Raw genomic sequence first — 25,000 nt, 5'->3', positions numbered from 1 at the left:
GCTTTTTTTCTGGAGACTGCCTCTTGAAGATTGCTGGGTGAGCCCTGATTCTTGGAAAGAGGTAGGTGATTCTTTCTTTATTGTAGGGTTTTGCTCTCTGCCTTTCTGAGGGGATCCTACGCTGGTTTAAAGTCACTATATCTGCTGTGCCTGTCCTTATGATGCCCTTCAATTGTTCTCTGAGGGAAGTTAAGGGGTTATATCCCTTTCTCTGAACTGGTAACAGAGGGAATGACATACATTCCTTTCTTTTGCTGTTATCTCATTCCTGACTTGCTTTAATCAGCTTCTAGGTAATGCTGGTTGGCTTACTGAGCATTGCAACTCTGGAAATGCCTGGAGCTGGTGATCTTTTTCATTAAGGGATTCTGTGTTATACAGGTCTTCTTTGCAACTCTTTTTAAGCTCAATATCGTCTTATTAAGTCTCTGTTCTCTCTTCCATGATTCTGAACTCACAGTCCCCAACCTGGGGCTCCAAACTTGGTTTGTCTGCCACCACGTTGTCCTAGCCCATTTCATGGCATACTCTCTGTGTCCTTGTGCCCCACCCATGTCTTTGTGTCCTCTCCCCATGTCTGCGCTGTGTCTTCTGTGTCGTGTATTAATTCCACCCATCAGAGTATTGTTCAAGGGCATGCATTTAAACTGTTCTGTGTCTCTTGATCTCATTCTGTTCTGTAGCTTTATAGGGTTTAAGGATATCAGGGGCTCCTCTAGCTAGTAGTTTAAGTGCTGTGAAATCTGTGGAGCAGGTAATGAACGCCACGAGCCCCTTGTTCATGCCTATCTTGCATGCAGGCAGGTTTTGTGATAGCTGTGGGAAGATCACTTAAACATGGAATGAGGGTTACAAGGGGATCACCTTGCTCTGTGAGGTCTACTCTTCCAGCCCAATAAGCTGTGTGGCTAGTGATAGAGTGAGGATGTGCTTAAGAAAATCTCCGGGTCCCAGTAGCCATTTTTTTTCACCCTCACTTAGTGTAATATGGTCTCTGCTACTTGTGGATACTAAACACAAGTATTCCGTTCCTGTTTTGTCTGGTTTTCTCCTATATCTCCCTTACAAAATTTGTCAGTGGTAACAGATGCCAGGGCATTCTCAGAGCATGCTGTGGCCAATCACCCTGGGATCCTATGGTTCTTTATGGTTTTACGGCAGATCAGGCTTTGTATTTATAGGAAACAAGGGATTATCCTCTACTGGACCGCTTTGTCAGGATCACCCTGGATATCTCCATCCCACTTGTCTGGGGATGCAGTCGATTTCCAAATCTGTATGATACCCAAAGTCCCCACCACTTTTCCTTCCATCCCCTGACCCTAATTAAATAGCTAGCTCTGCAGTTATGGGACCCAACAGTGTGATGAAGCAAGCCTTCTGGTGTGCTGAATGCTGGCACTGGCACAGAGAGCCACTGTGGCTGATGTAGATCTTCCTGATCAGAGTATCTGGTGAATTTCCCCAGAGCTGCTAAGCATGCATGCTTCCCTGTCTGCCTTGACTACGCACCAGTCTGTCAACATCCTTTGTGTCATTGTGTCTCATGGCTTCAGGTATCATACCATAGACTCCTTAGAGTTGGAAGGGATCATTTATGATGATCTAGTCCAACTTCCCCACAATGAACATGCACATCTGCAGCTAGATCAGGTTGCCCAGAACCTGATCCAGCCTCAACTTGAAAGGGACAGGGCATCCACCACAACTCTGGGCAACCTGTTCCTGTGCCTCACCACCCTCAATGTAAAAGATATTTTCCTTATATCTAATCTAAATAACCTTGTTCTTTCCTTTAGGTCCCTTTCAGGGATTGAAAGGGTATTACCAGGTCACATCAGAGCTCTCACTTCTGCAGGCTGAACAGCCCCAGCTCTCTCTACCAGTCCTTGTAGGAGAGGTGTTTGAACCCTTGGTTCACTTTTTTGTGGCTATCCTCTGGATGTGCTCGAACAGGTCCATGTCTATTCTGCACTGAGGATGCTACATCTGGACGGAGTACTCCAGGTGAGGCCTCTTCAGTACAGAGCAGAGGGGCAGGATCACCTCCCTTCATGTGCTGACCACGCTGCTTTTGATGCAGACCAAGATATGGTTGGTTTTCTGAACTGGGAGGGCACATTACTGTCTCATGTCCAGCTTGCCATCCACCAGTACCTCCAGGTCTTTTGGGATGGGCCTATGCTCAGTCTTCTCATTCCCCAGCATGTACTGGTAGCGGGGAAGGGGGGGGGGGGGGGGGGGGGGCTCTCTTGTCCCAGGTGTAGGACACTGCACCTGGATTTGTTGAACCTGATGAGGTTTGCCAGTGCCTGTTGCTCGAGCCTGTCCAGGTCCCTCTGGTTGGTGTCCTGTCCCTCTGGTGTGTCACTGCACCCCACAGCTTGGTGCTGTCAGCAAATTTTCTGAGGGTGCATTCAACCCCACTGATGTCACTGATGCTGATGTTGAAGAATATCAGCCTCAACATGGACCCCTGTGGGACAACACTCATCACCAATTGCCATCCAGATGTGGAGTCATTGACTGCTGCTCTCCGGACTCAATCCTGCAGCTGGTTCTTTGTTCATTCAACAGTTCACCCATTGAATCTGTATCTTTCCCATTTGGAGGGAAGGACAGTGTGGGATATTGTGTCAAAGGCCTTACTGAAGTCCAGGTAGATGGTATCAGTGGCTCTTTGCTTCTCTATTGATGCAGCGGCACCATCCTAGACAGCCACTAGGTTGGTAAAGCAGGATTTGCCCTCGGTGAAGCCATGCTGGTTCTCCTGTACCACCTTCCCTGTCATACATGTGCCTTAGTGCAACTTCCAGGAGAATCTACTCTGTGCTCTTTCCCAGCACAGAGGTGAGACAGTTATGTTGGTAGTTCCCAGGGTCATCCTTTCTTGCCTTACTAAAAATGCTGCCTTTTTTTCAGTTGCTCAGGGAGGCACTATTTTTGATCTAATGCAATGGCCTCCTAAAATTCAGTCCAATATAAATTCTCTGCTGCGTGGTTACAAGGACTTGCAACAGATTGTGAGCTCAGGCTTTACAGGCCAGCAGTGGAACCAACGAGACCTCTGGATTTTGAAAGAGGACAGAGAAGGCTGAGAATCAGGTGCTTTGTTTGGCATTTTTACTGGCTGTCTTACTTAAGGATTCTTTCTGTCCATAGGCATGTTTGGCTGGTTTGGTTGAAGCTTAGGAGCTTGACTTCAGCTGTATTTCAGTTCTTTATGACACAGAGCTTCACCACTTGCTGCCTAGACTAAATATTCATATTGTTGGAGATCACTCTGTGCATTGTATTTTTTTTTAAAGTGTGGGGATGGTATCTGCCTTCAAATAGGTAATGTGTAAAAGAAATTTATTCATTTATTTCTCTTGGAGCAGTAGGTCAGGGAAATGTGAATTCTCTGCCGCTGTGTATCCCATATCAGTATTCTAGGAATGGCTTCTGTCACTGATTGCTTACTTGCTTACTTTCCATACTGTATGGCAAACAGGTATACAGGTAATGGACCAGAGAGATTATCACGTTACAAAGGAGTAATTAAATAAGGATTTATCTGTGTCCTGGGCTTGCAGAAGGGCTCCAAGAGCAGTGATCTCCAGATAGTGATCCTTCCTCCTTGGGAGTCAGCCCTTAAGTGAGGTCTAGGAGGGATGGAACCAGGCTCCACCCCTTCCAGTCACTCAGGTGAAATTGCATTCACCTGTGCCCCTGCAGCTGACTTAGTGCTCACCTCAGGTGGTCAATCAGAGGTTCAGGCCATGCTTCAACAGTTCCCATACACAGTACTGAAATAAACCTACTTGTTTTTTTTTTTTCTGCCTATGTAGTACTCCTTTTTTTTTCCCCCCTTGTAGTTCTGAGTTGTGCTCTGTAACAGAATGTACAGCTGGATCTAGAACAGTTGCCAAAGAGGTTTCTGTGGGCAAACTGTGCTGGATTTCCCAGACGAAGGTCATAAAGTTCCTTGCAGAGTGTTCTTGTATTATTCTTATATAGCATTGTATGTTACTGCTGTACCAACGTTTTTATTACAAATGTATTATCTGTTTCCCGAAGGTGATGCTGAGCAGCATGCCTCATGATGACTGACTTATGCCTTGTGCTTCGTATTAATTCTTCCTTTGGGTCAAAAGTAGACCAAAATCCTTGAAACTGTGCCTGGGAATCGCACTACTACTAAAATGGTTCAGCTGTGGTGCCCATGGTCAGAATGCCCTGCAGCAGATCCTGGCACCAGTTGTGAGGGAAAGAACTTAAGTCAAATTGCTTGATATCAAAACCGATCCAGTGGATATTTACAAGCCTTGGGTGGGCCAGACAGGATCTCTGAGTGGCGAGGCCAGGTACGGAAGCTGTTACTGCATCGTTTCTTCTAAGAGTTGCATGTCTGTTTTGCATTGTTCTGTTAATCATTCCAAGCCACCCTTGGCTTTGCTGCGCTAATCTGTCTGATTAATACGATGTTTTTCATCACCACAGATGCTGGCTAAAAAAAAGAGAGTGATATTTAAAAAAAAAAAGTGTGACAACACAAATTTGCTGGTTATTTATTTATTTACAGGTATTCATAAGCACTTCGCACGGGTTTGGTGGGTTTGTCGAAATTTTTCCTTGGTTTTCTTCGTTGTCTCCCCTTCGACCTCCTCTCCTATGTTTTTCTTCCTCTGCGATCAAAAGAAAGAGAAGCGGATCCGCGCCACACTCCCCGGCGCGCCGCCCAATGCATTCGGGGAAGTTGCTTCCGCTGTCTCTGGTGCCCCCGTGTGGCCGATCGGAGGAATTGCGGCCGTGTTTGTCCGGCGCCGGAGGCAGCCGGACGCACGAGAGCAGGAACGCGAAAGCGGTTTATGTAGTTTCCGGTCGCTCTGCGCAGCAAATCCGCCGATTTTTATTATAATTAGTCCTTCAGGCAATGGTGCGCATGCGCTATAAAACTTCAATAGCATCCATTTCTTCGAAGCTCTTAGCTGTGGGTGGACAGTCAATTCTTGGACCTCCGTCCCAGCGGTACTTTTCTGTCTTCCAATCCTGAGTGCTCCTTGTCTATTTGCTACGGCGGTTTGACACCCGAGCCTGCCCCGGTAACGGACTACTACGGCACCCAGAGTACCCTGCGCCCGTCGCATGCGTAATGAGGAGTCCAAAAGGTGCCCGTGCCGCGGCTAGTAGGAGCCATTGCTGTTTTTAAGTTCACGGCCGCATGCTCGCTATTACCTATAGGACTAATCACAATAGAGAGCAGCGGATTAGCTGCCCAGAGGATTTACAACGCCACTTAGGTATTTCTACTCTCATGTGTTATGCTGATTGCTGAACTGAGAGACAGCTGCAGTTCCGCACGTTGGCCACTAGGAGGCAGCAGAGACAGCGGAAGGAACTACTCTGACGGGTTTGCCATGGAGCCGAGCCGCAGTCCGTGCCGGTCCGTTCTCTTGTGATGACGGGGGAGAAATCCGAAGTATGAAGTGGGGGCGGTGAGGAGGAAGACGAAGGAAACAGATGGAAACTGCTCCAAACCCAGGACAACTGTGCTAAGTGCTTATGAATATCTGTAAAAAAGAAAGTTTTTTTGTTTTTGCCACCATCTGTTGCATATAAATATTCACACACCAAAATGTAACTGCACAGCAAATTTAATGATAACAGAGTTAAAGCACACTGGCAGAAAGCACAAGGCCATAGTAATTCTCGCTCAGCCTCTGTCTTGTTCATACTTTAACGTATTTGTTTCCAAGTGCCTTTTTTTCAACTCCAAGTTTTGTTTTTGTCTTATTATTCTTTTAATGCCATAAAATGGGTAGTTTTAGGCTCTAGTAAGTCTAAACAGGCAGACACTGAACAAAGCTGCAGTTTTGAGATTCATGTGGACCATTATGTTGTTTCCGCAAAGATTAATGAAAGTTCTTCACTTAAGTTTACAGATGGAAAAAACTAATTCACCTGCATAGAAAGAATCAGTGTGTCACAGCTGCCTTTGGCAAGATGACCTGAGAGTTGTGCAGGACAATCAGGCTCAGCTGCAGCTTTTCATCTGCTCTTCTCTGGTTCTCCTGTGGCTGGAGAGAAAGCCAACAAGGGCATGTGGTATGCAGATCCTCCTCAGCCAGCTGCAGCCATTGCTCCTGCCAATGCTTCCTTTCCCCCAGATCTTTCCCATTTTGCAGACTGGAGCCCTGTGTGGCAGAGAAGGAGAGAGCTGCAGGCAGAAGGAAAACAGAGTGCTGGAATCCTGGGATTCCAGATGTCTTCTTTGGCAGTTTGGGGGTGGGTAGGGGGTTGAGGGGGCATCCATGGGGCTCTGGGCAGTAGGGAAGGAAGACAAGATGTAGCTGCAGGCAGCGGGCTCTGGGCTGGAGCAGTGCAGCCAGGCATGTCTGGTCACGTGGAGGAAGTTTATCCAGCTGAGGGCTGCAGGGCTGTGTTTACCAAGCACTCTCGCCCCCTCTCCTACAGGTCTGCATGGACTGCATCAGTTCTTGAGCTTTTCCCACTGCAGGAGCTTAGAAGTGACAACCCAACCCAAACAGATAATGACAATGTACACACACAAATAAACACCCAGTACAGAATCTGGCACTCTATGATCCTCCCAGAGCTTGTTACTGCTTTTTAGGCTGCTCGACAGGTATTCTGTCCTTTCCCCTTCATTCCCCTATGTCTTGTCCCCTTCCTTCACCCCGTGCCTTCCCCATTCCTTTTCCAGGCTTTCCTTTTTCTTGCCCTGCTTCCTTCCTCTGCCTTCCCCATGTTCTGCTGCTGTTCTCAGCTGGCAATCCTTAAACCACGCATTTCAAACGCATTGGATCAGAATGCATACTGGCACTGATTTAAAAAAAAAAAAAAAGCACAACAAATACAGTATTATGTATGGATAACAAACTCCTACCTGCTTGAAGACCAATAGCATCTCCTCATCCTGGAGTAACTCCTGAACACAGCCAGGTCTCCTGTGTGTGGATATGTCATCAGCAGGGGCTTCGCAACATTGGATTTGAGTCTTTGACTTCCACCTCAAGTTCTAGGAGTGTCCTGTAATTCAGGACACCAAAAAGTGTGACTGCTCCTTTCAAAACAAGACACATTAGAAGAAAATACACAAAGACAGTAAACGACACACAACAATTTTAGATAATAGTATGATACAACTTGGAGGGGAGCTTTTGGGGTGCTCTTTGCTCAGAGCAAGGGGGCTGCGCCCTGTACGCATGTCTGCTTGCCAGCAGCACTGCAGTGAGACACCCAGGGCCATAAGGCACAGTGACACAATGGAGGATGGTTACCAGGGTGTAATGAGGGCAGGCATGGAAAGCTGTGCACTCAGCAGCTCTGGAGAAACTCACCAAGCGCTCCTGTCTGGAGGATCCCTGGGCTGCGCTGCACCACTCCCAGAATTCATCTTTGATACTCCCAGCACGCAGCAGTCAGAGGGCCCACCTTCTTTGAGCCATCAATTCCCTGACTGGCAGAGATAGCTTCTAAACGGGGCCCAGGAGATGGTAAAGTGAGGGTTGGGATTCAATATACGTAGAATCATAGAAGGGTTTGGATTGGGCAGGGTCAGCAAAACTGTTCAGAATTCAGTGAACCAAAGAGAAGACCTGCAAAGCAGTGTGAACTTAAGTGAACCCATGTGAAATTTTGCAAACCCATATGGACTTCATGGAACCCCAGCAAAGACCCACAAACCTGGTCAGCTTTTGACTTATTTGAGTTCAGGCTATGGCACTACAGCTCAGCCCCCACCAAGGAAATCGCCTCGCCCCTAAATCTGACCCCCCATCTGCACTTGTGCTCCAGAGAGAGATCAAAGGCATGAAAAGGTGCAGTGCAACAGAACTGTATAACACGCTTGAAGAATGGCAGTGTTTTCTTCATAAATATTAAATCCTGAAGTGCAGCACTGGCGAATGTTAATTAAGATAAGAGAAACAGATGGGTAAAGCAATGAAAATGGTCAGGAAAAGCAAGGGCAGTGTGATGGAGAAACCGAAAACCATTTACTGACTGATCCTTGAGAGACTGCAAACTGCCAGAAAGGAGAAAGAAGGAACGTGCCAGTAGTGGATGCAATAGGCAGAGCCAGCAGGGCATCCCCTGCTTCAAAGAGCTCTTTGCCTTTCATCCCCACTGCAGCCACTCTCCTGCTTTGACTCTCCCCAGGATCTGCAGGGTTTGTTCCATTGCATGCTGTACCCACATGGCCAGCACGTGCTACAGAGCCCAAGTGGAACACCAGTTGTAAAACAAGTCTTCACAAGAACAAGACGTACAACCAAGATGATTTCCCTCTACGAAACAAAATACTTGTGGCTACAGCCACAGCTATAAGCTTTCTCAAAACTGTCAGGATACTTTGTTCCATCCCAGTATCATTCTTCAGTTGCAAGGCATTTAGGTCACCATCGCAGTCAAGATTAAAATTTAGGCTACATCCCAGCCAGTCAGGCCTCCCACTGCCGTTTGCTTCTATGCTCTAGGGCCCCAGAAAAAGGCCATGGGCACAAGTGAAGCAATGTAACCTGAGAGGATAGCTGTCTTGTCGTGTGGCAGTGCTTTAGGATTTGATATTCACTAAGGAACTGCAACATCTGAGCAACACAGAGGAATACAGCAGGAATAAAAGGGCAAAGCAAGGCAAAACCTAAGGGAAAGCAAGGGAAACGTGAGAGGAAAATGACATGCAGCCAGGAAGGTGCCCTGAAGAGCCATAACAAAGTCTGGGAGCATTACATTGTGCCATGCTGTGCAATGAGAAAGATTTGTATATGTACGTTGTCCTTTCCTGTTCAGACAAACAGTTACCTAAGTTGGGTTCTGGGGAATTATGGGACATGCAGCTTTCCATACCTGAGTAGCATACAGTCAAGCAAGGAGAAGGAAATAAAGGATGGCAGAGCACCATCAACACAGTCAGTGCATGTCCATAGAGACTCACAAACCCAGGGCTTCCCAGGTTGTTTCTGCTTTTGTAGCATTTGTGTGCTGCAGATGGGGAAAAAGTTCTGCTGTTTGATTCTTCTTCTGAAAGAGAGGACTACAGGTAAATGGCTGCTATACTGCAGACAAAGCAGTACTGCCTGGCGTAATGCCAGGACCTACCAATCAGCCTGCAGAAAGTAATCCTGGGGAAGACAGACACACTGCAAGTCCCATTACAACTCCCACCTGAATGGAGTTCTTAAACCTCTCCTATGAGCATTAGCCTCAGCTTACCTTTCAGCCATCAACTCCCACCTCACGTTTCTCCACTGCTATCAACCTGTCCCTTGCTAGAGATGATCTCCCATTCATCTTTAGATGCCCAACTGAAGAAACTCAGGAATGGACTGTTCCTTACCATCATGGCCAGAGTGGAGAAGATGCTCTCCCAGGTCACAGCCAAATACCCCCTCCTTCTCCTTCTCCTGCTGCTTCAGTTTCTTTGGGCGAGCATTCATGAAAGAACAAAGGAAGCTGATGAGCTCACCATGCTTCTTTGGCACTGCACAACAGAATGAAGAAACCAGTTCATTTCAGACTGGGCTCAGCTGGACCAGGCTGAGCATAACATGTTCTACGGAGCACGTAAAAGCGGGAAGAACATTGACAACAAGTACATACAACAATGAATTTTCACCATCCCTGGAGGAGTCCAAAGCCAGGTGGACCTGGGCAGCCTGGTCTAAGCCTGCCATTAAATGTGGAGGTTGGCAGCCCAGCCTGAGGCAGGGGGGTTGGAGTTTGATGATCCTTCAGGTCCCTTCCATCCCAAGACATTCTACGAGGATTCTATCATTTTCCCAAGCCCTTATTCTCAGTGCCTACAAAACAACAGCCATATGCCCCATAGGATGCATGAAGGATCATCAACACAGAGGATAACATGGGATGGATAAAGGAGGTATTCAACACGGAACACGACAAAAAGAAGACTCCATTTTACTTCCCAGCAACATCAAATGTATCATCCGTACCTGGCTTTGGTGCTGAATTTATGAGGGCCTCAGGAATTTTTCCATTAATGAGCTCCACGCACTCACCAGGGAAAAATCCAACCTGTAACAAGAACAAAAAGAGAGATGGAATACTGAATGCAGCATTTCTCAGGCCTCTACTGTTAAACCAACAAAGGATGGCCTGCATAAAAGTAATCCTCATTCAACATTTGCAGAAAAAAGACATACAAAACCAATACTTGGTTCTCTAGAAGATGGCTCTGTCCTCCCTGCTTGTACAACGGACAGAGAAGGTCAACTTCTGATTGCGTACTTAGAAGGAGAGGCTCTTGCTTCTAAGTCAAATGAGAAGAAGGTTTCCTACCCAAGCCCAGAGCCAAAGGGAAAGTCCTCTGACACCAACACAGGGAAACAGTTTACATCTAGAAGCCACCCTGTGCAGGCAGAGCAGCTCTGAGCTGACATTCCTGACTTGACTGCAGTTGCGCCCACAAGTCTGAAGATTGTGCCTACCTGAAAGCCACGCTTGCCTCTCCACCAGGGGCTCAGCTCCTTTGGTGACATAGCAATAACGCACACCAGGTCTCCCACCTGCAAGAGATTGCAACATCAATCCTAGCTTCAGCACAGCTGGGAGGAAAGCACAGCTGAAATGACGCCCTTCTTCTGCACTGCCAAATAGCGCACAGCTTGAGAGCAGTTGCAGCGGGGCAGCTCTTCAGGCATTTCCCATTGCAAAGCTGAACTTGGAGGTAAAAGAGTCACTGCCTTAAACACCATACAGAATACAGCTGTGCAGTGGGAAGTGGTGCTCAAAAGCAGCAGTCTCTCTTCCAAAGGCTACGGAAGAGCTCTAGTTAAACCACATACATAAGTCAGCAGGGCTTCTTGAGCACATCTACACCCTTCATACACTGCTCTGCTGTTGCTTCGAGACCAGGCTACGACACTGGGCCGAATCTGTTTGATCAGAAGGTTCTCATGCCAAATGAAGCCATCTTTTAGACATGGCTGAACTCCTCCCTACATCCAACCCAGTGCAAGTTGCATCTGGACCTGCATCTTCTGGGCTTCACCTCACAAGGCATACTGAAGGTGTCTGAGAATATTCCTGATGCGTTCACACCTTAGACTCTTCTGTCCATGACAACAAGGAATGCCTTTAGGTGCTTACCTCCAAGGAGAGCTCATCTGGTGCCTGGACAGCGTATCTCTTAAGAACGTTGTGACAGCTGAAACAAAAATGCTCTGGGACATTCCTGTTAGCACTGAACATGAACAAATCTACCACTGAGCAACAGCATGTGGGACAAACAGCAGAAAACAACCAACCTGCAGAACTAACTTGTTTCGGCTTGATCCAGATGTTTGTATGCTCCCTTCCATGGCCCACGCCAAGCTTGCTGAGCTGCTCCTCTGTGCAGGGGGAAGACAGTGCAGATGGGATGTGGTGCCTATGCACAGCATGCCTTTTTCTTTCTGTTCCTCTCTCCTTCTACCATTACCAAACAGAATATCAAATCTCTCCTTGCTAAAAAATCACTTAGGTAAAAAAAAGACTTGCAGCCTTGCTTTTAAAATTACCTTATGTATGCAACTTGATGCTCTAAAGCACAAGCACACCTAGTGAGGACATACCTTAGAGAAGCTCAACCTGCAGGGAAAAGTTATTCCTCTGAGTCTGCAGACCTGGCACGCATTTTCAGCTGCAATAGTCTGACCAGTTCTCAACACAGCTTTACCAACCACAGAAATCCAGTTCATGCCTGCCATTTTTTTCTCTGTTCTGAAACACTGCACTGCTGCAAGAAGTGAGCAGGAGGAGAGAGCTGTCGGGGAGCAGCCTAGGCATCCAAGAGCATCCAAAAGCCCTCTAAAGCATCACAGAGCCACAGCCAGGAAGCTTGGGATTGTCCTGAGCAGCATCCAGGATGCTAGATATTATTTGCTACCTTACAAAATGGGAGCAGAACTCTCCCTGTAGACATCCCCCAGCTAGAAAAATGGGAACAAACCCAGAGCTCTGCTGCACACACTGTACAGGCATAGCTTTGCAAGCTGAGGTGCCTTGCTGTTTGTTTCTTTCATCTCAGTCCCTTTGAATGAAGACTCAGAATGCAGTCAAGGCATTGATCCAGCACGTGCGTGGTTTTATTCATTAAAAGACAGGAGGGCATGAGAGGTCCAGTGTACAGATGGGACTCATCCTCTCCTGTTAAATAGAGAGGGGCTCAGAGCTCATGCTGCTGCCCGGTGCCTGGGACTGGAGCACTGATTCTAAGTCCCCATCCATGAGGCTTGGCTCCTTCTTGCTGACGCTGACCTGCTCCTGAATGGAGGTGCTTTTGTAGGGGCACTTGGGCTGTGCTTGGGCTGGGCTGCACTGCAGTGACGCTGGGTCACAGTCCAGGTCAGTGACTGCTGTGTCTGACAGGCTCAGGTCAGCATCTTCAGCAGAGCCGGGAGAAATGAGGGTGTCAACATGTATGAGCTCCTTCTCTCCATCACTGTTGTCGCACAGAAGGCTGTCATCCGAACTGCAGCGATTTGTGCTTCGTAGCAGCTCACCACTGATGGAAGCACACAGTGCGTGATCGGTACACACTCTAGCTCTTCTGGGTAGACGAGGGCTTGATTTACCTAGGAGGATGTATATACACAAGCGTAAGTGGCAAACTTTCACAAGCTGAATTATCAGAGTGTTTCTTGATATTTGGTTGTGTAGTGGCAGCAGGATAAAGCAAATAGGACAGTAGCTATAGTAGTACCACTGTCTTGAAAGTAACTGTTGTGCTTCTGTTGTATTTTTCTCTTTTATTTGGACTCCAAAACACTCGCAGAAAACCTTCACCCTGTTGCAGTGTTACAAAGATTAAATGTGTGCCTGCTGATACAAAGGCAACTTGGAGACACTGAGTTACTCTTCCTTCCATAATGTATGTCAGAAGGAAACATTCTGAGACTTATTGCAGTGGTGCCCATCTTCTGTCTTTCAAAAACTACTCGGGGAAAGGCATGAGAGGGGGGTGCTCTGGCAGGTCCAGATCTTGACAGCACCAGAGACTCATTTGGGAAAAAAAGACAGGGCTAAACTGAAGATTTTAGGCATGGGTTAGAATGCAAGAAGGAAGTACAAGCCCACTGAAAGCATGGATTCTATGGTGCTGACAAGCAGTGTTTTGAAAGCTGGATGTCCACCCTTAACTGCCAGGACCATGACCTTTGCTTCTGAGAGCTCCCTGGCATTGCGCTGCATTTCGCGTTTGGCCACAGAGGATGGTATTCCCAGGCTGAAGCAGGAACACCAACTGCCAGCTGGTGGTTCCTTAATCCTGCTGGGTGGACTTGGTCTGGAGAGAGAAAATACTGACTGAAGTGAGTCGTGCATGGTCCATGGTGAAGGAAGAGCTGCCCTGAGCTCTTGCCACAGTTGCTTGTTCCTAGCACCGCCAGGTTTCTGCTGAAACAGAACTTAGAAGCTTGCTCTATTTCACACAGTTGAGGATGGTTCCATTCCTAGAGCTCAGCCCTGGAGTCTTGCTGGCTAAATTCCCCTCAACCATGTCAACCCAAGTTGCAGAGCATGCGAGCAAAGGTTGCATAACTTAGGTTGCGTAACTGCTTTCTAAGCAAACGTGCAGCCATTGAGGAAGATCAAAAGCATCTCTGACTCTGACATTAACAGCTCATTGGCCTCACCTCACTGCCACATTTAGTCTCTAGTGCCAGTAAGTCTTACCAACAGCTCTGCTTAGAGGAGAACCAGAATTGGTTTCAGGCACGTGGCCCTGAACAATGGAAAACTCCAATGTTTCCAGGAACAGCCAGCACAGGCCAGGACAGATGTCTGTGTGGCTTGATGCATCTCGTGACTGCCTGCCCAACGTGGAAGGAATGGTCCCCTTCTGTGGCTAAAGTGAGCCCGTCAGGGCAACATTGTTTTAGATGAACCTCAGACTCCAAAGGGAGTGCAGATTCACTACAACACTGAGTAAAATACCCAGGTCTGTGCACAGGCCCAGGTAGTACAGACTGGATCAATGGGCCAGGGTTAACTGTATGAGTTTCAATAGGGCCAAGAGTTGGGTCCTGCATTTTGGTCTCAACAACCCCAGACAACCCTACAGGTTTGGGGAGGAGTGGCTGGAAAGCTGCCTGATGGAAAGGGACCTTGGTGTACTGATGGAGAGCGAGCTGAATATGAGCCAGCGGTGTGCCCAGGTGGCCAAGATGGCCAATGGCATCCTGGCTTGTATCAGGAAAGGTGTGGTGAGCAGGACGAGGGAAGTGATCCTGGCCCTGTACTCGGCACTGGTGAGGCTTCACCACAAGTACTCTGTTCTTTTTGGGCACTCCAGTTCAGAAAGGACACTGAGGTGCTGAAGCAGGTCCAAAGAAGGGCAACAAGGCTTGTGAAAGGCTTGGAGAATATGCCCTACGAGGAGCAACTGAAGGAACTGGGGCTGTTTAGTCTGGGGAAAAGGAAGCTGAGGGGAGACCTTATTGCTCTCTTCCAATACCTGCAAGGTGCTTACAGCGAGAGCGGGGCTGGTCTCTTCTCACTGGTGACAGGTGACAGGACAAGGGAAATGGCCTTAAGTTGCACCAGGGGTAAGTTTAGGTTGGACATCAGGAAAAACTTCTTTACAGAGAGGCTTGTTAAGCTCTGGAATGGGCTCCCCAGGGAGGTGGTTGAGTCACCATCCCTGAATGTGTTTAACAACTGTCTGGATGTGGTGCTCAGGGACATGATTTAGTGGAGGGTTGTTAGAGTTAGGCTAGTATGATTGGGTTGTGGTTGGACTTGATGATCTTTAAGGTCTTTTCCAGCCTGAGCAATTCTATGATTCCATGAAATTTAACACCACAGTTCTTGTGGGAGCTGTGATGGGACTAGAGCACAGCCTGAACCAGGACACGAACAAGCTCAACTAACCAATGGCACTTGTTCTGTAGTCCCCCATGTCCTCCAGAGATGTGCTGAATTCACTGAGCAGCATGGTGAACTTACTGAGGGTGCGCTCAATCCCCTCATCAAGATCATTGATAAAGATGTTAAATAGGAGTGGCCCCAGTACTGAGCCCTGGGGGACACCGCTAGTGACTGATCTCCATTTGGATTTAACTCCATTGAGCACAACTCTGTGGGCCTGGCCATCCAGCCAGTGTTTGACCCAGCAGAACATACGCCCATCCAAACCATGGGCAACCAGCTTCTCCATGAGGATGCTGGAGGAGACAGTGTCAAAGGCTTTGCTGAGTCCAGGTAGACCACACTGACAGTCTTATGTTCATCCATTAAGTGGGTCACCTTGTCATAGAACAAAATCAGGTTTGTCTAGCAGGATCTACCGTTCATGAGCCCACACTGGCTGGGTCTGATCCTGCGGGAATACAAGAAAGACTATTCAGAGCAGCACCTGTGGAGCAAGATAAACAGCATGAGAAAGCAATGCTGAGAACCAAGGACATCTCCAGAAAGAAGAGAAAAGCCAGTCAAGTAAGCTGTGTAATGGCCATGTGATAGTTACCCTGACTGAAGGAAGAGTGTATGGCCAGGAATGACTGATGACTCTGACTGGATAAGCACCTGCATGCAGTTAAGGAGTGTTTGTGGGAAAGGTGGGAAAGTTAAAAGAGAAAACTTGTGAATGTATATAAGGCATGTTAGAAACTGTAATAAATGATTTGGGTCATTCACATCTGAGTCCGTGCCTCATTGCTGCATGATCCCCTGGCAGACCTTTAATTGATCTGTTATGGCTCTTGAGATTATCCATTCCATAACCTTCCCCAACACTGAGGTAAGACTGATAGGTCTGTAGCTAACAGGATCATCTTTCCGGCCCTTTTGGAAGATGGACGTCACGTCTGCCAGCCTCCAGTCTGCCGGGACATCCCCGGTTAGCCAGGACTGCCGTAGAATGATGGAGAGAGGCTTGGCAGCCACATCCGCCAACTCCCTCAGCACTCCAGGGTGCGATCCATCTGGCCCCATGGACTTGTGAGCGTCCAGCTTTCAGAGCAGGTCCAAAATCATTTTCTTCATGGATTACTCAGGGCCTGTTCTGTTCCCCATCCCTATCTATCAGCACAAGGGGCTGTGTGCCTAGGAAACAACTAGCCTTACTATTAAAGACTGAGGCAAAGAAGGCACTGAGTACCTCAGCCTTATCCTGATCCTTGATCACTGTCTTCCCCTTGGCATCCAACAGGGGATGGGGATTCTCCTTTCTTGCTTTTCTTCTGTTTTTCTTTTCCTGTCGTTCTTATCTTTTTTACTTTCTTTTCTTTCCTTCTTCCTTTCTTTCTTTCTGCCTAGATCTCACTGTGTTGTCCAGATGCCTGTGTTGCTTTTCCCATATCTCTGTGTTCTGCCCAGATCACACTGTTTCACTGCATCTCACTGCAGATCTCCCACCCCACAGCCCCACTCACCGCCACCATCCCCGGAGCTCTGCCCTCCCCTGCAACCTCTCCCCCACCTCCTCAGGAGATCCCCGAGGGCTCTCTGTTTCACCCCCAACGTCTTCTTCGCCCCCCACTGCCCCTTGAGCCCCATTCAGGCTTCAGGCCGTGCATGCAGGCTGCGTTGCCATGGTGACAGTGCGCCCTTACTCATTACACCCAGTGTATTTCACTGCCCTCCCCCCTCTCCCCCCCCCCCCCCCCCTTCCTCCCCCCCAGCTACTTGTCACCCACATCCCTCCCGTCCCTCTGTGTAAGTCCCGGAGTTACATGCTACCCCTGACCCCCTCCCCCCCACTCCAGTTCCCCCATTCTGATCACTATAGTCCTCTTCCACCCCTCCCCTCTGTGCCTCCTCCATTCTGACCCCCAGGGTCCACCTGTCTGATTCCTCTGATCCCTCATCCCTCTGCAGTCCCCCATTCTGATCCCTAGTGTCCCCTGTTGTCCCTCCCCAAGGAGTCTCCCCATTCTGTCCCCTAGAGTCCCCCCCCTTTCCCAGTTCCCACTATCTGACCCCCAGAATTCCCTCTTTCCCCCTCCCCCCCCCCCCAAGTACCCCCACTTCAATTCCCCCTTTCTGATCCCTAGAGTCTCCTACTGCCCTCCAGTCCCCTTTATTTGATCCCCAGGGTCTCCTGTCCTCCCTTCTCCCTCCACCTCCTGGCCCCTTTTCTGACCCCTAGAGTCCCCTGTACTCCCCTGTGCCCTCCTCTCTGACCCCTGGAGTCTGTTCCCCCATTTTAATCTCCAGTTCCCCCCAGCCGGACCCCTTTTCTGCCCAATAGAAGTCCCCCACAACCCCTAGCTCTCCCACACCTTCTTCCACCCCCAGATGTCCTTTCTGCCTTGTAGAGACTCTGTTCACCCCTTTCCTCCCCACAACCCACTAAGTTCTCCCCCAGACTCTCTTTCAACTCCATTGAGACCCCACTCCCCTCTTCCCCCCCCAGTATCCCCCTTAGGTCTCCCCCAAACTCCCTTTCCACCCCATAGAAGCCTCACTAACCCCTTTCTTCCTCCCACAGCCTCCCCTATCCACCCCTGGAGTCATGCAGAAGAATCTGGAGATATCCTAGAGGGGTTTGGGGCATGCAGAGGGTCCCCAGGTGGGTCCAGGGGGTCCTTGGATTCATACAGAAGGGTCTGCAGATGTCCCAGAGGAGTCGTGGGGTGACCAGGGGGTCCCCAGGTGTTCCTGGAGTCCTCCAGAGGTCTCAGATGGGGATTTTGAGGACAACATCACATAGTGACACGTTCTCACTCTGTTTTGTCCCCGTGGGATTGCCCCCCAAAATGTCTGTTTCCATTAAAATAAATACTGTGTCAATTTTGTTGTAGTTTTTCCCCACTTCCCTTCAGAAACGGACAGTTCTCACCAAAGCCCCATGCCCCACCAAAACAACTCCCCCAGGGCCACCGGCTGACACTGGGACAACTGCCGGCGGTGCCACCACCGGGACAAGTGCCTGTCCCTGAAGTTTTCTCTGTCACTGTAACTGTGGAGCCTGGAGCCATACCAACCCATCTACCTCGAGAGCCCCATCAGTGTCCTACAGCTCCTGGAGCCAGGTGATGCTGTTACCCCGACTGTCCCACGCTGTCCCCCCTGCCACGGTGGCACAACTGGAGCACGGTGTCACTGAGTGTCACTGAGTGTCACTGAGTGTCACTGTCTTCAGGTGTCACCATCACTCAGGTGACACCTCGACACAGCGTGACCTCGATGTGGAACAGCCGTGACGCAGTGTCCCCATCCCTGGCTGTCACTGTTGTTACCCTTATCCAGTGTCACCATCACTTGTGTGTCACCGTCTCTTGGGTGACACCATTCCCTGTGCTCTGACCACCACATAGGGGCAGGCACAGGTGGCCCCACGTTGTCACCATGCTGTCACTAAGCCTCTCACTGTCTTTTGTCACCTCTCCAGGCCCGCCTACAGCCAGACCCGCTGACACCTGAGCCCTCTGACGCTGTCACCATCCTCTGCCACGAGGTCAGGGACACATGGTAGTGAACTCTATGCCACCACCAGAGGGGACTGCGTGTGACATCAGTGTGGAACAGCCGTGATGCGGCGTCATCGTCATCGGGTGTCGCTTTTGGCAGCTGGCGTCGGGTGTCACCGTCATGCGGAGGGGACAAAAGGACCCCCCTGAGGACATTGCACTGAAGCTGGGAACTCTGTGACCAGCTCGAGGACTTCCCAGGGGAAGTGGGGACACTGCATCATGGTGTCACACCCCCAAAGTTGGTGACCTTCATGTCACCCCCAGAGTGTGACCCCCAAAGTTGGGGACATCCCCCTGTCACACTCCAATGTTGAGGACACCCCCCACAGTGTCACACCCCAAAGTTGGGGACACTCCTCTGGGGACCCCTTCTGTGTCCACCCCCACAGACCACCATTGTTCCCATGGGGCAGGGGTGATAGCCCTTATTTTGTAATTAAGGTTTATTTTTTGATAATGGGATTGGGGGATGACCCCACTCCCCCCCATGCCCCGATGTGAATAAAGGGCAGAAGAGAGGCTATGGGGCTCCACGTGTCACATCGGGGGGCAACTTTGGGGACAGAGGTCACTGCAGCATCCTGGCCCCATAGCCCCTATGGCCCCATAACCACTACAGCCCCACCTGATAGCCATCCCATATCCATATCTCACGACTTTATCCCATCCCATATCTATAGCCCATTCCATATCCATCATATTCACCCCACAGCCATCTCAAATCCATCCCATATCCATACCCCCACATCCTATCCCCATCCCGTACCCCATATCCGTATCTATCTGAAATCCAAATCCCCACATCCATCCTATGTCCATTCCAAATACTTATCCCATTGTCATCCCAACCCCATCCCATATCCATATCCTATCCCCAGTCCATCCCACGTTCTTCCTATGTTGATCCCATATCCGTCCCAAGCCCACCCCATATCTGTGGCCCATCCCATATATGTCCCATTTTACGGTTTCCCATTCCATATCCATATCCCCACACCCCAATCCCAAATTTCACATCCCAGTCCTACATCTAACATCCCAACTCCACATCCCAGTCCCACATCCTATACTCCCATCCCAACTCCAACTCCAACTCATTCCCAATCCCACATTCCAACCCCACCTTTCACCTGCCAATCCCAATCTCTCATCCCAATCCCAGATCCCACCCCCTATCGCAATAGGACGCACCCCGGAGGCCCCGCCCCCACGGCCGCTCCGCCCCGCCCCCTGCCCTCGCGCCTCCAACCAACGGCCCCGCATCGCCCCGCCCCCGGCCTCTCATTGGTCAGCGGCAGCGCCCCCGGCTCCGATTGGCTGAGCCGCAGCGCGCGGGAGCGGCCGTTGACAGCCGGCTCGGAGCCGCCCGACTGTCCCCTCAGACAGCGCCGCTGCCGCAGCCCGCCCCCGGCACCACAGCACGGGAGCGCCGCTGCAGCCGCTGTGCTCCAGAGCTGTCCGGGCAGCACCGAGACGGAACCGCGGCACGACGGGAGTGGTGCTGAGGACAGCAGCGCCGGAGCCGGGAGGGAGGGAGAGCGGCACCGGCACAGGAAAAAACACCTGCGCAGCCATAACCCACCTCCCTGTGCGGTGAGGGGTTGGGAGTGGGGTTGGGATTTGGATATGCGGTTGGGATTAAAGATGTGGGACTGGGATGTGAGGATATGCATGGATACAGGACGGGATATGAGGAAGTCAGATATATAGGGGATGGGCTCTGGATATGGGGTGGATTTGGGATCAGTATGAGAAGAACATGAGAGGGGATTGGGATGATAAGGAGATGGGATAAGGATATGGAATGGACATGGGATGGATGTGGGGATATGGACTTGGGATGAATATGGGATGGATACGGATATATGATACCCACTGCTGCTCCCCACAAACCCCGGACCCCCCCGACACCCAGACCTGTAGGGGGTATGGGGCTATAAGCAGCTATGGGAAAGACATAAGGGAGATAATGAAGAGGGACAAGGGGCTATGGGGAACTGGGGACAGGGGGCTACAGAAGCCTGTGGGGGGGGGGGGGGGGGGGGGGGGGTTTAGGGAGGCATATGGGGCTATAGTAAGCTGTGGTAAGGTACTAGAGTATATGGGGCTATAGGGGTGGATATAGGGGGACTTGGGGCAATAGAAGGCGGTGAAGGGGTCACAGGGAAACACAGTGCTGTAGTGAGCGTTGGGGGGGTTTGGGGAGGGGCTACAGGAAGCTGTGTGGGAGTATAAGATGGGCTATAAAAATAAAGTGGGGCTAGATGGTCCAGATATAGCTCAAATACGGGGACTAAAAGGTGTTATAGAGGAGATGAGAGAATACTGGTGGGATATAGGGCTATAGCAAGGATGTGAAGAAATATGGGAGACATGGGAACACAGGGGGCTGGGGAGAGCTGTGGGGAGGGATATACAGGGCTGGGGGAGCATATAAAAGAATATGGATCTATAAAAGACTGTAAGGGGGAAAAAGGTAGGATAGAAAAGGATATAGGTCTACAGACAGCAGTGGAAAAGCTATAGGTGTGATATGGCGAAACAAGTGCAATAGGGGACTGAGGAGGAGTATAGGAGGGGTATGGGGAGATATAAGGTTATAAAGAGAAGTAGGGGGGCTATAATGAAAGTGTGGAGGCTAGACGGAAATAAAGAGTAATATGGAGATACAGGAAGGGCTATAAGGGAATGAGGGGAGACATAAACATGGTACAAGCCCAGATATAGAAAAGATGAGTAGAATGAAAAAAGCCAATAGGAAGATAAAAAAATTCAGTGAGCTAAAACACAGGAAACAAAAACAAAATCAAAAATTAAAACAAAATTGGGAAAAAAAGGAAAGAAAATGAAACTATACAAATGAAAAAAAAGAAAAAGAATAATAAAAAATCAAAATAAAAAAAACAGTTAAGGGGAAATAGTGAAACAAAGAAAAAAAGGAATACAAAGCAAAAAAAAATAGATGACAACAAAATAAAGCAAAAAAGTAGGAAAGCTAGGCATAGCACAGCAAAAGAGAGCACAGCAACAGAAGCAAAGAATGATAAAAAGCAACCTTGCAGGAATGGAGGAATCTGGCCAGAGCTGTGCCCCTGCTTGCCACAGGAGCTGCGCGGGAGGAGAAGAATGTGGGCCAAAAGGTAAGAGGAGCTCCTTTGGGTTCTGGGCTTGAAGCAAAGCTGAGAAGCCATGCCCGGGAGGAGGTGTGGGTAGCTACAGGCCAGCTTGCTATCTCCCCAAGAGATGAGGTGTGTGGGCTAGGCACCGGGCAGGAGTGCTGGCCAGAAGCAAGCATCTCTGTGGAGGAAGGCAAAGGGCGGAGGAGGTTCAAGGGTAGCTACCGGGCATGGCCTTGCTCAGCAAGGGGAGGAAAAGCGTGAAGGGCACGAGAAGGGGACAGAGAAGGGCAGGCAGTAGGCGTGAAGCTGTGAGCAGAGTAGAGAGCAACTTGGCAGAGCAGCACGCAGAGTAGGCAAGTGTTGGGGTTTGGCGTGAGTAGCAGCAAAAGCCAAGAGCATCAAGAAGCAGGAAGTGAGGAGAAGGTAAGTGAAGGGCAGGCAAGGTACTGGGAGGCAAAGGCAAGGGAAAGGGGAGGGTAAGGAAGAAAAGAGGGGATGGGGAGGGGAGGGGATGGGTGAAGAGCAGAGCGGAGGGAAGGGCTGAGGGGAGGGCTGAAGGCAAACCTGTGATGAAAAAGGAAAAGAAAAAAATAAGAACAAAAAATATGAAAAAAGAGAAAAAAGAAAAGAAGAATAAGAAAAAGAGAAAAAATGAAAAGAAAAAAAGAAAAAATGAATGAAAAAGAAAAAAAGAGTAAAGAAAAAAAAGATAAAAAAGAAAAGAGAAAAGAAAAAAACAGAAAATAGAAATAAAAAAGAGAAAAGAGAAAAATATGAAAAAAAGAAAAAAGAAAAAGAAAAAAACTAATAGATGAAAACAGAAAAAGCATACAAAAAAACGAATAATGACAAGAGAAGAAATGTAAAGAGAAAAGAAGAAAAAAGCCAAGTGAAAAAGTAAAGAATAACTCAAAGGAAGGAGTGGATGGCAAGAAATACAGAGAAAGCAATGCATAGCAGAGCAAAGGAAAGCAAGGCAAAATAGCAGCCAAAGCCACGAGAATCAAGAAGTCAGTGAAGAGCAGGAAAGGTAAGTTTCCCTTAAAGCAAGGGGGAATGGTAGTGGATGGGGGCAAAAGAGAGGGGAGGGGAGGGGAAGTGAAGGAGAGGGGGAGAGGGGGAGGAGCAGTGGGGCTAGAGGGGGGTGAGGGGGGCGAGAGGGGGGAGGGAGGAGGGGTGGAGAGGGGGCAGAGGTGAGGGGGGTGAGTAAGTGGGGGTGTGGGTGGCTGGGGGGGGAGAGGAGAGAGGGTAGGAAGGAAAAAATTGGAGGTAGGGTGAGGGAAGGGGGAGGGTTGAAGGGAAACTAATGAAACAGAGGACAAAGGAGAATAACAAGTCAAAAGCAATGCATGTAAATACAGAGCAAGCAAGTAGGAAAGCTAGGCATAGCACAGCAAAAGAGAGCACAGCAACAGAAGGCAAAGAATGACAAAAAGCAACCTTGCAGGAATGGAGGACTCTGGCCAGAGCTGTGCCCCTGCTTGCCACAGGAGCTGCGCGGGAGGAGAAGAATGTGGGCCAAAAGGTAAGAGGAGCTCCTTTGGGTTCTGGGCTTGAAGCAAAGCTGAGAAGCCATGCCCGGGAGGAGGTGTGGGTAGCTACAGGCCACCTTGCTATCTCCCCAAGAGATGAGGTGTGTGGGCTAGGCACCGGGCAGGAGTGCTAGCCAGAAGCAAGCATCTCTGTGGAGGAAGGCAAAGGGCGGAGGAGGTTCAAGGGTAGCTACCGGGCATGGCCTTGCTCAGCAAGGGGAGGAAAAGCGTGAAGGGCACGAGAAGGGGACAGAGAAGGGCAGGCAGTAGGCGTGAAGCTGTGAGCAGAGTAGAGAGCAACTTGGCAGAGCAGCACGCAGAGTAGGCAAGTGTTGGGGTTTGGCGTGAGTAGCAGCAAAAGCCCATAGCATCAAGGAGCAGGAAGTGAGGAGAAGGTAAGTGAAGGGCAGGCAAGGTACTGGGAGGCAAAGGCAAGGGGAAAGGGGAGGGTAAGGGAGAAAAGAGGGGATGGGGAGGGGAGGGGATGGGTGAAGAGCAGAGCGGAGGGAAGGGCTGAGGGGAGGGCTGAAGGCAAACCTATGATGAAAAAAGAAAAGAAAAGAAAAAATAAGAACAAAAAATATGAAAAAAGAGAAAAAAGAAAAGAAAAATAAGAAAAAGAGAAAAAATGAAAAGAAAAAAAGAAAAAATGAATGAAAAAGAGAAAAAAGATAAAAGACAAAAAGAAAATGAACACAAAAGACAAAAAAGAGAAAAGAAAGAAAGAAAATGAACAAAAAAGAGAAAAAAGAGAAAAGATAAAAAAAGAAAAAAAAAAGAAAAGAAAAAACTAATAGATGAAAACAGAAAAAGCATACAAAAAAACGCATAATGACAAGAGAAGAAAGGTAAAGAGAAAAGAAGAAAAAAGCCAAGTGAAAAAGTAAAGAATAACTCAAAGGAAGGAGTGGATGGCAAGAAATACAGAGAAAGCAGTGCATAGCAGAGCAAAGGAAAACAAGGCAAAATAGCAGCCAGAGCCACGAGAATCAAGAAGTCAGTGAAGAGCAGGAAAGGTAAGTTTCCCTTAAAGCGAGGGGGAATGGTAGTGGATGGGGGCAAAAGAGAGGGGAGGGGAGGGGAGGGGAGGGGAAGTGAAGGAGAGGGGGGAGAGGGGGAGGAGCAGTGGGGCTAGAGGGGGGTGAGTGGGGCGAGAGGGGGGAGGGAGGAGGGGTGGAGAGGGGGCAGAGGTGGGGGGGGTGAGTAAGTGGGGGTGTGGGTGGCTGGGGGGGGAGAGGAGAGAGGGTAGGAAGGAAAAAATTGGAGGTAGGGTGAGGGAAGGGGGAGGGTTGAAGGGAAACTAATGAAACAGAGGACAAAGGAGAATAACAAGTCAAAAGCAATGCATGTAAATACAGAGCAAGCAAGTAGGAAAGCTAGGCATAGCACAGCAAAAGAGAGCACAGCAACAGAAGGCAAAGAATGACAAAAAGCAACCTTGCAGGAATGGAGGACTCTGGCCAGAGCTGTGCCCCTGCTTGCCACAGGAGCTGCGCGGGAGGAGAAGAATGTGGGCCAAAAGGTAAGAGGAGCTCCTTTGGGTTCTGGGCTTGAAGCAAAGCTGAGAAGCCATGCCCGGGAGGAGGTGTGGGTAGCTACAGGCCAGCTTGCTATCTCCCCAAGAGATGAGGTGTGTGGGCTAGGCACCGGGCAGGAGTGCTGGCCAGAAGCAAGCATCTCTGTGGAGGAAGGCAAAGGGCGGAGGAGGTTCAAGGGTAGCTACCGGGCATGGCCTTGCTCAGCAAGGGGAGGAAAAGCGTGAAGGGCACGAGAAGGGGACAGAGAAGGGCAGGCAGTAGGCGTGAAGCTGTGAGCAGAGTAGAGAGCAACTTGGCAGAGCAGCACGCAGAGTAGGCAAGTGTTGGGGTTTGGCGTGAGTAGCAGCAAAAGCCCATAGCATCAAGGAGCAGGAAGTGAGGAGAAGGTAAGT

At 49.4% G+C, this 25,000-nt stretch overlaps 1 protein-coding gene across 2 annotated transcripts; it reads left to right on the top strand.

The window, feature by feature from the left end:
• LOC121113444 (extensin-like) lies at positions 1-21,876 on the top strand. 2 transcript variants are annotated; one of them, XM_040705996.2, is made up of 3 exons: positions 1-61; positions 18,338-20,012; positions 21,482-21,876. In XM_040705996.2, exons 2-3 carry the CDS (start codon positions 18,942-18,944, stop codon positions 21,797-21,799), a joined length of 1,389 nt encoding a protein of 462 aa, XP_040561930.1. In that variant the 5' UTR covers positions 1-61; positions 18,338-18,941; the 3' UTR covers positions 21,800-21,876. The 2 variants fall into 2 exon arrangements, with proteins under 2 accessions (XP_040561930.1, XP_040561931.1); XM_040705997.1 differs by lacking the exon at positions 1-61 and adding an exon at positions 16,957-17,515 and having other exon boundaries at positions 17,821-20,012.
• The last annotated feature ends 3,124 nt before the right edge of the window (positions 21,877-25,000 follow it).

The sequence above is a fragment of the Gallus gallus genome, chromosome 9 (genome assembly GCF_016699485.2).
Source record: "Gallus gallus isolate bGalGal1 chromosome 9, bGalGal1.mat.broiler.GRCg7b, whole genome shotgun sequence".
NCBI lineage: Eukaryota > Metazoa > Chordata > Aves > Galliformes > Phasianidae > Gallus > Gallus gallus.
Note: the sequence above shows the minus strand (reverse complement) of the source record. Positions and strands in the feature narration are given on the sequence as shown.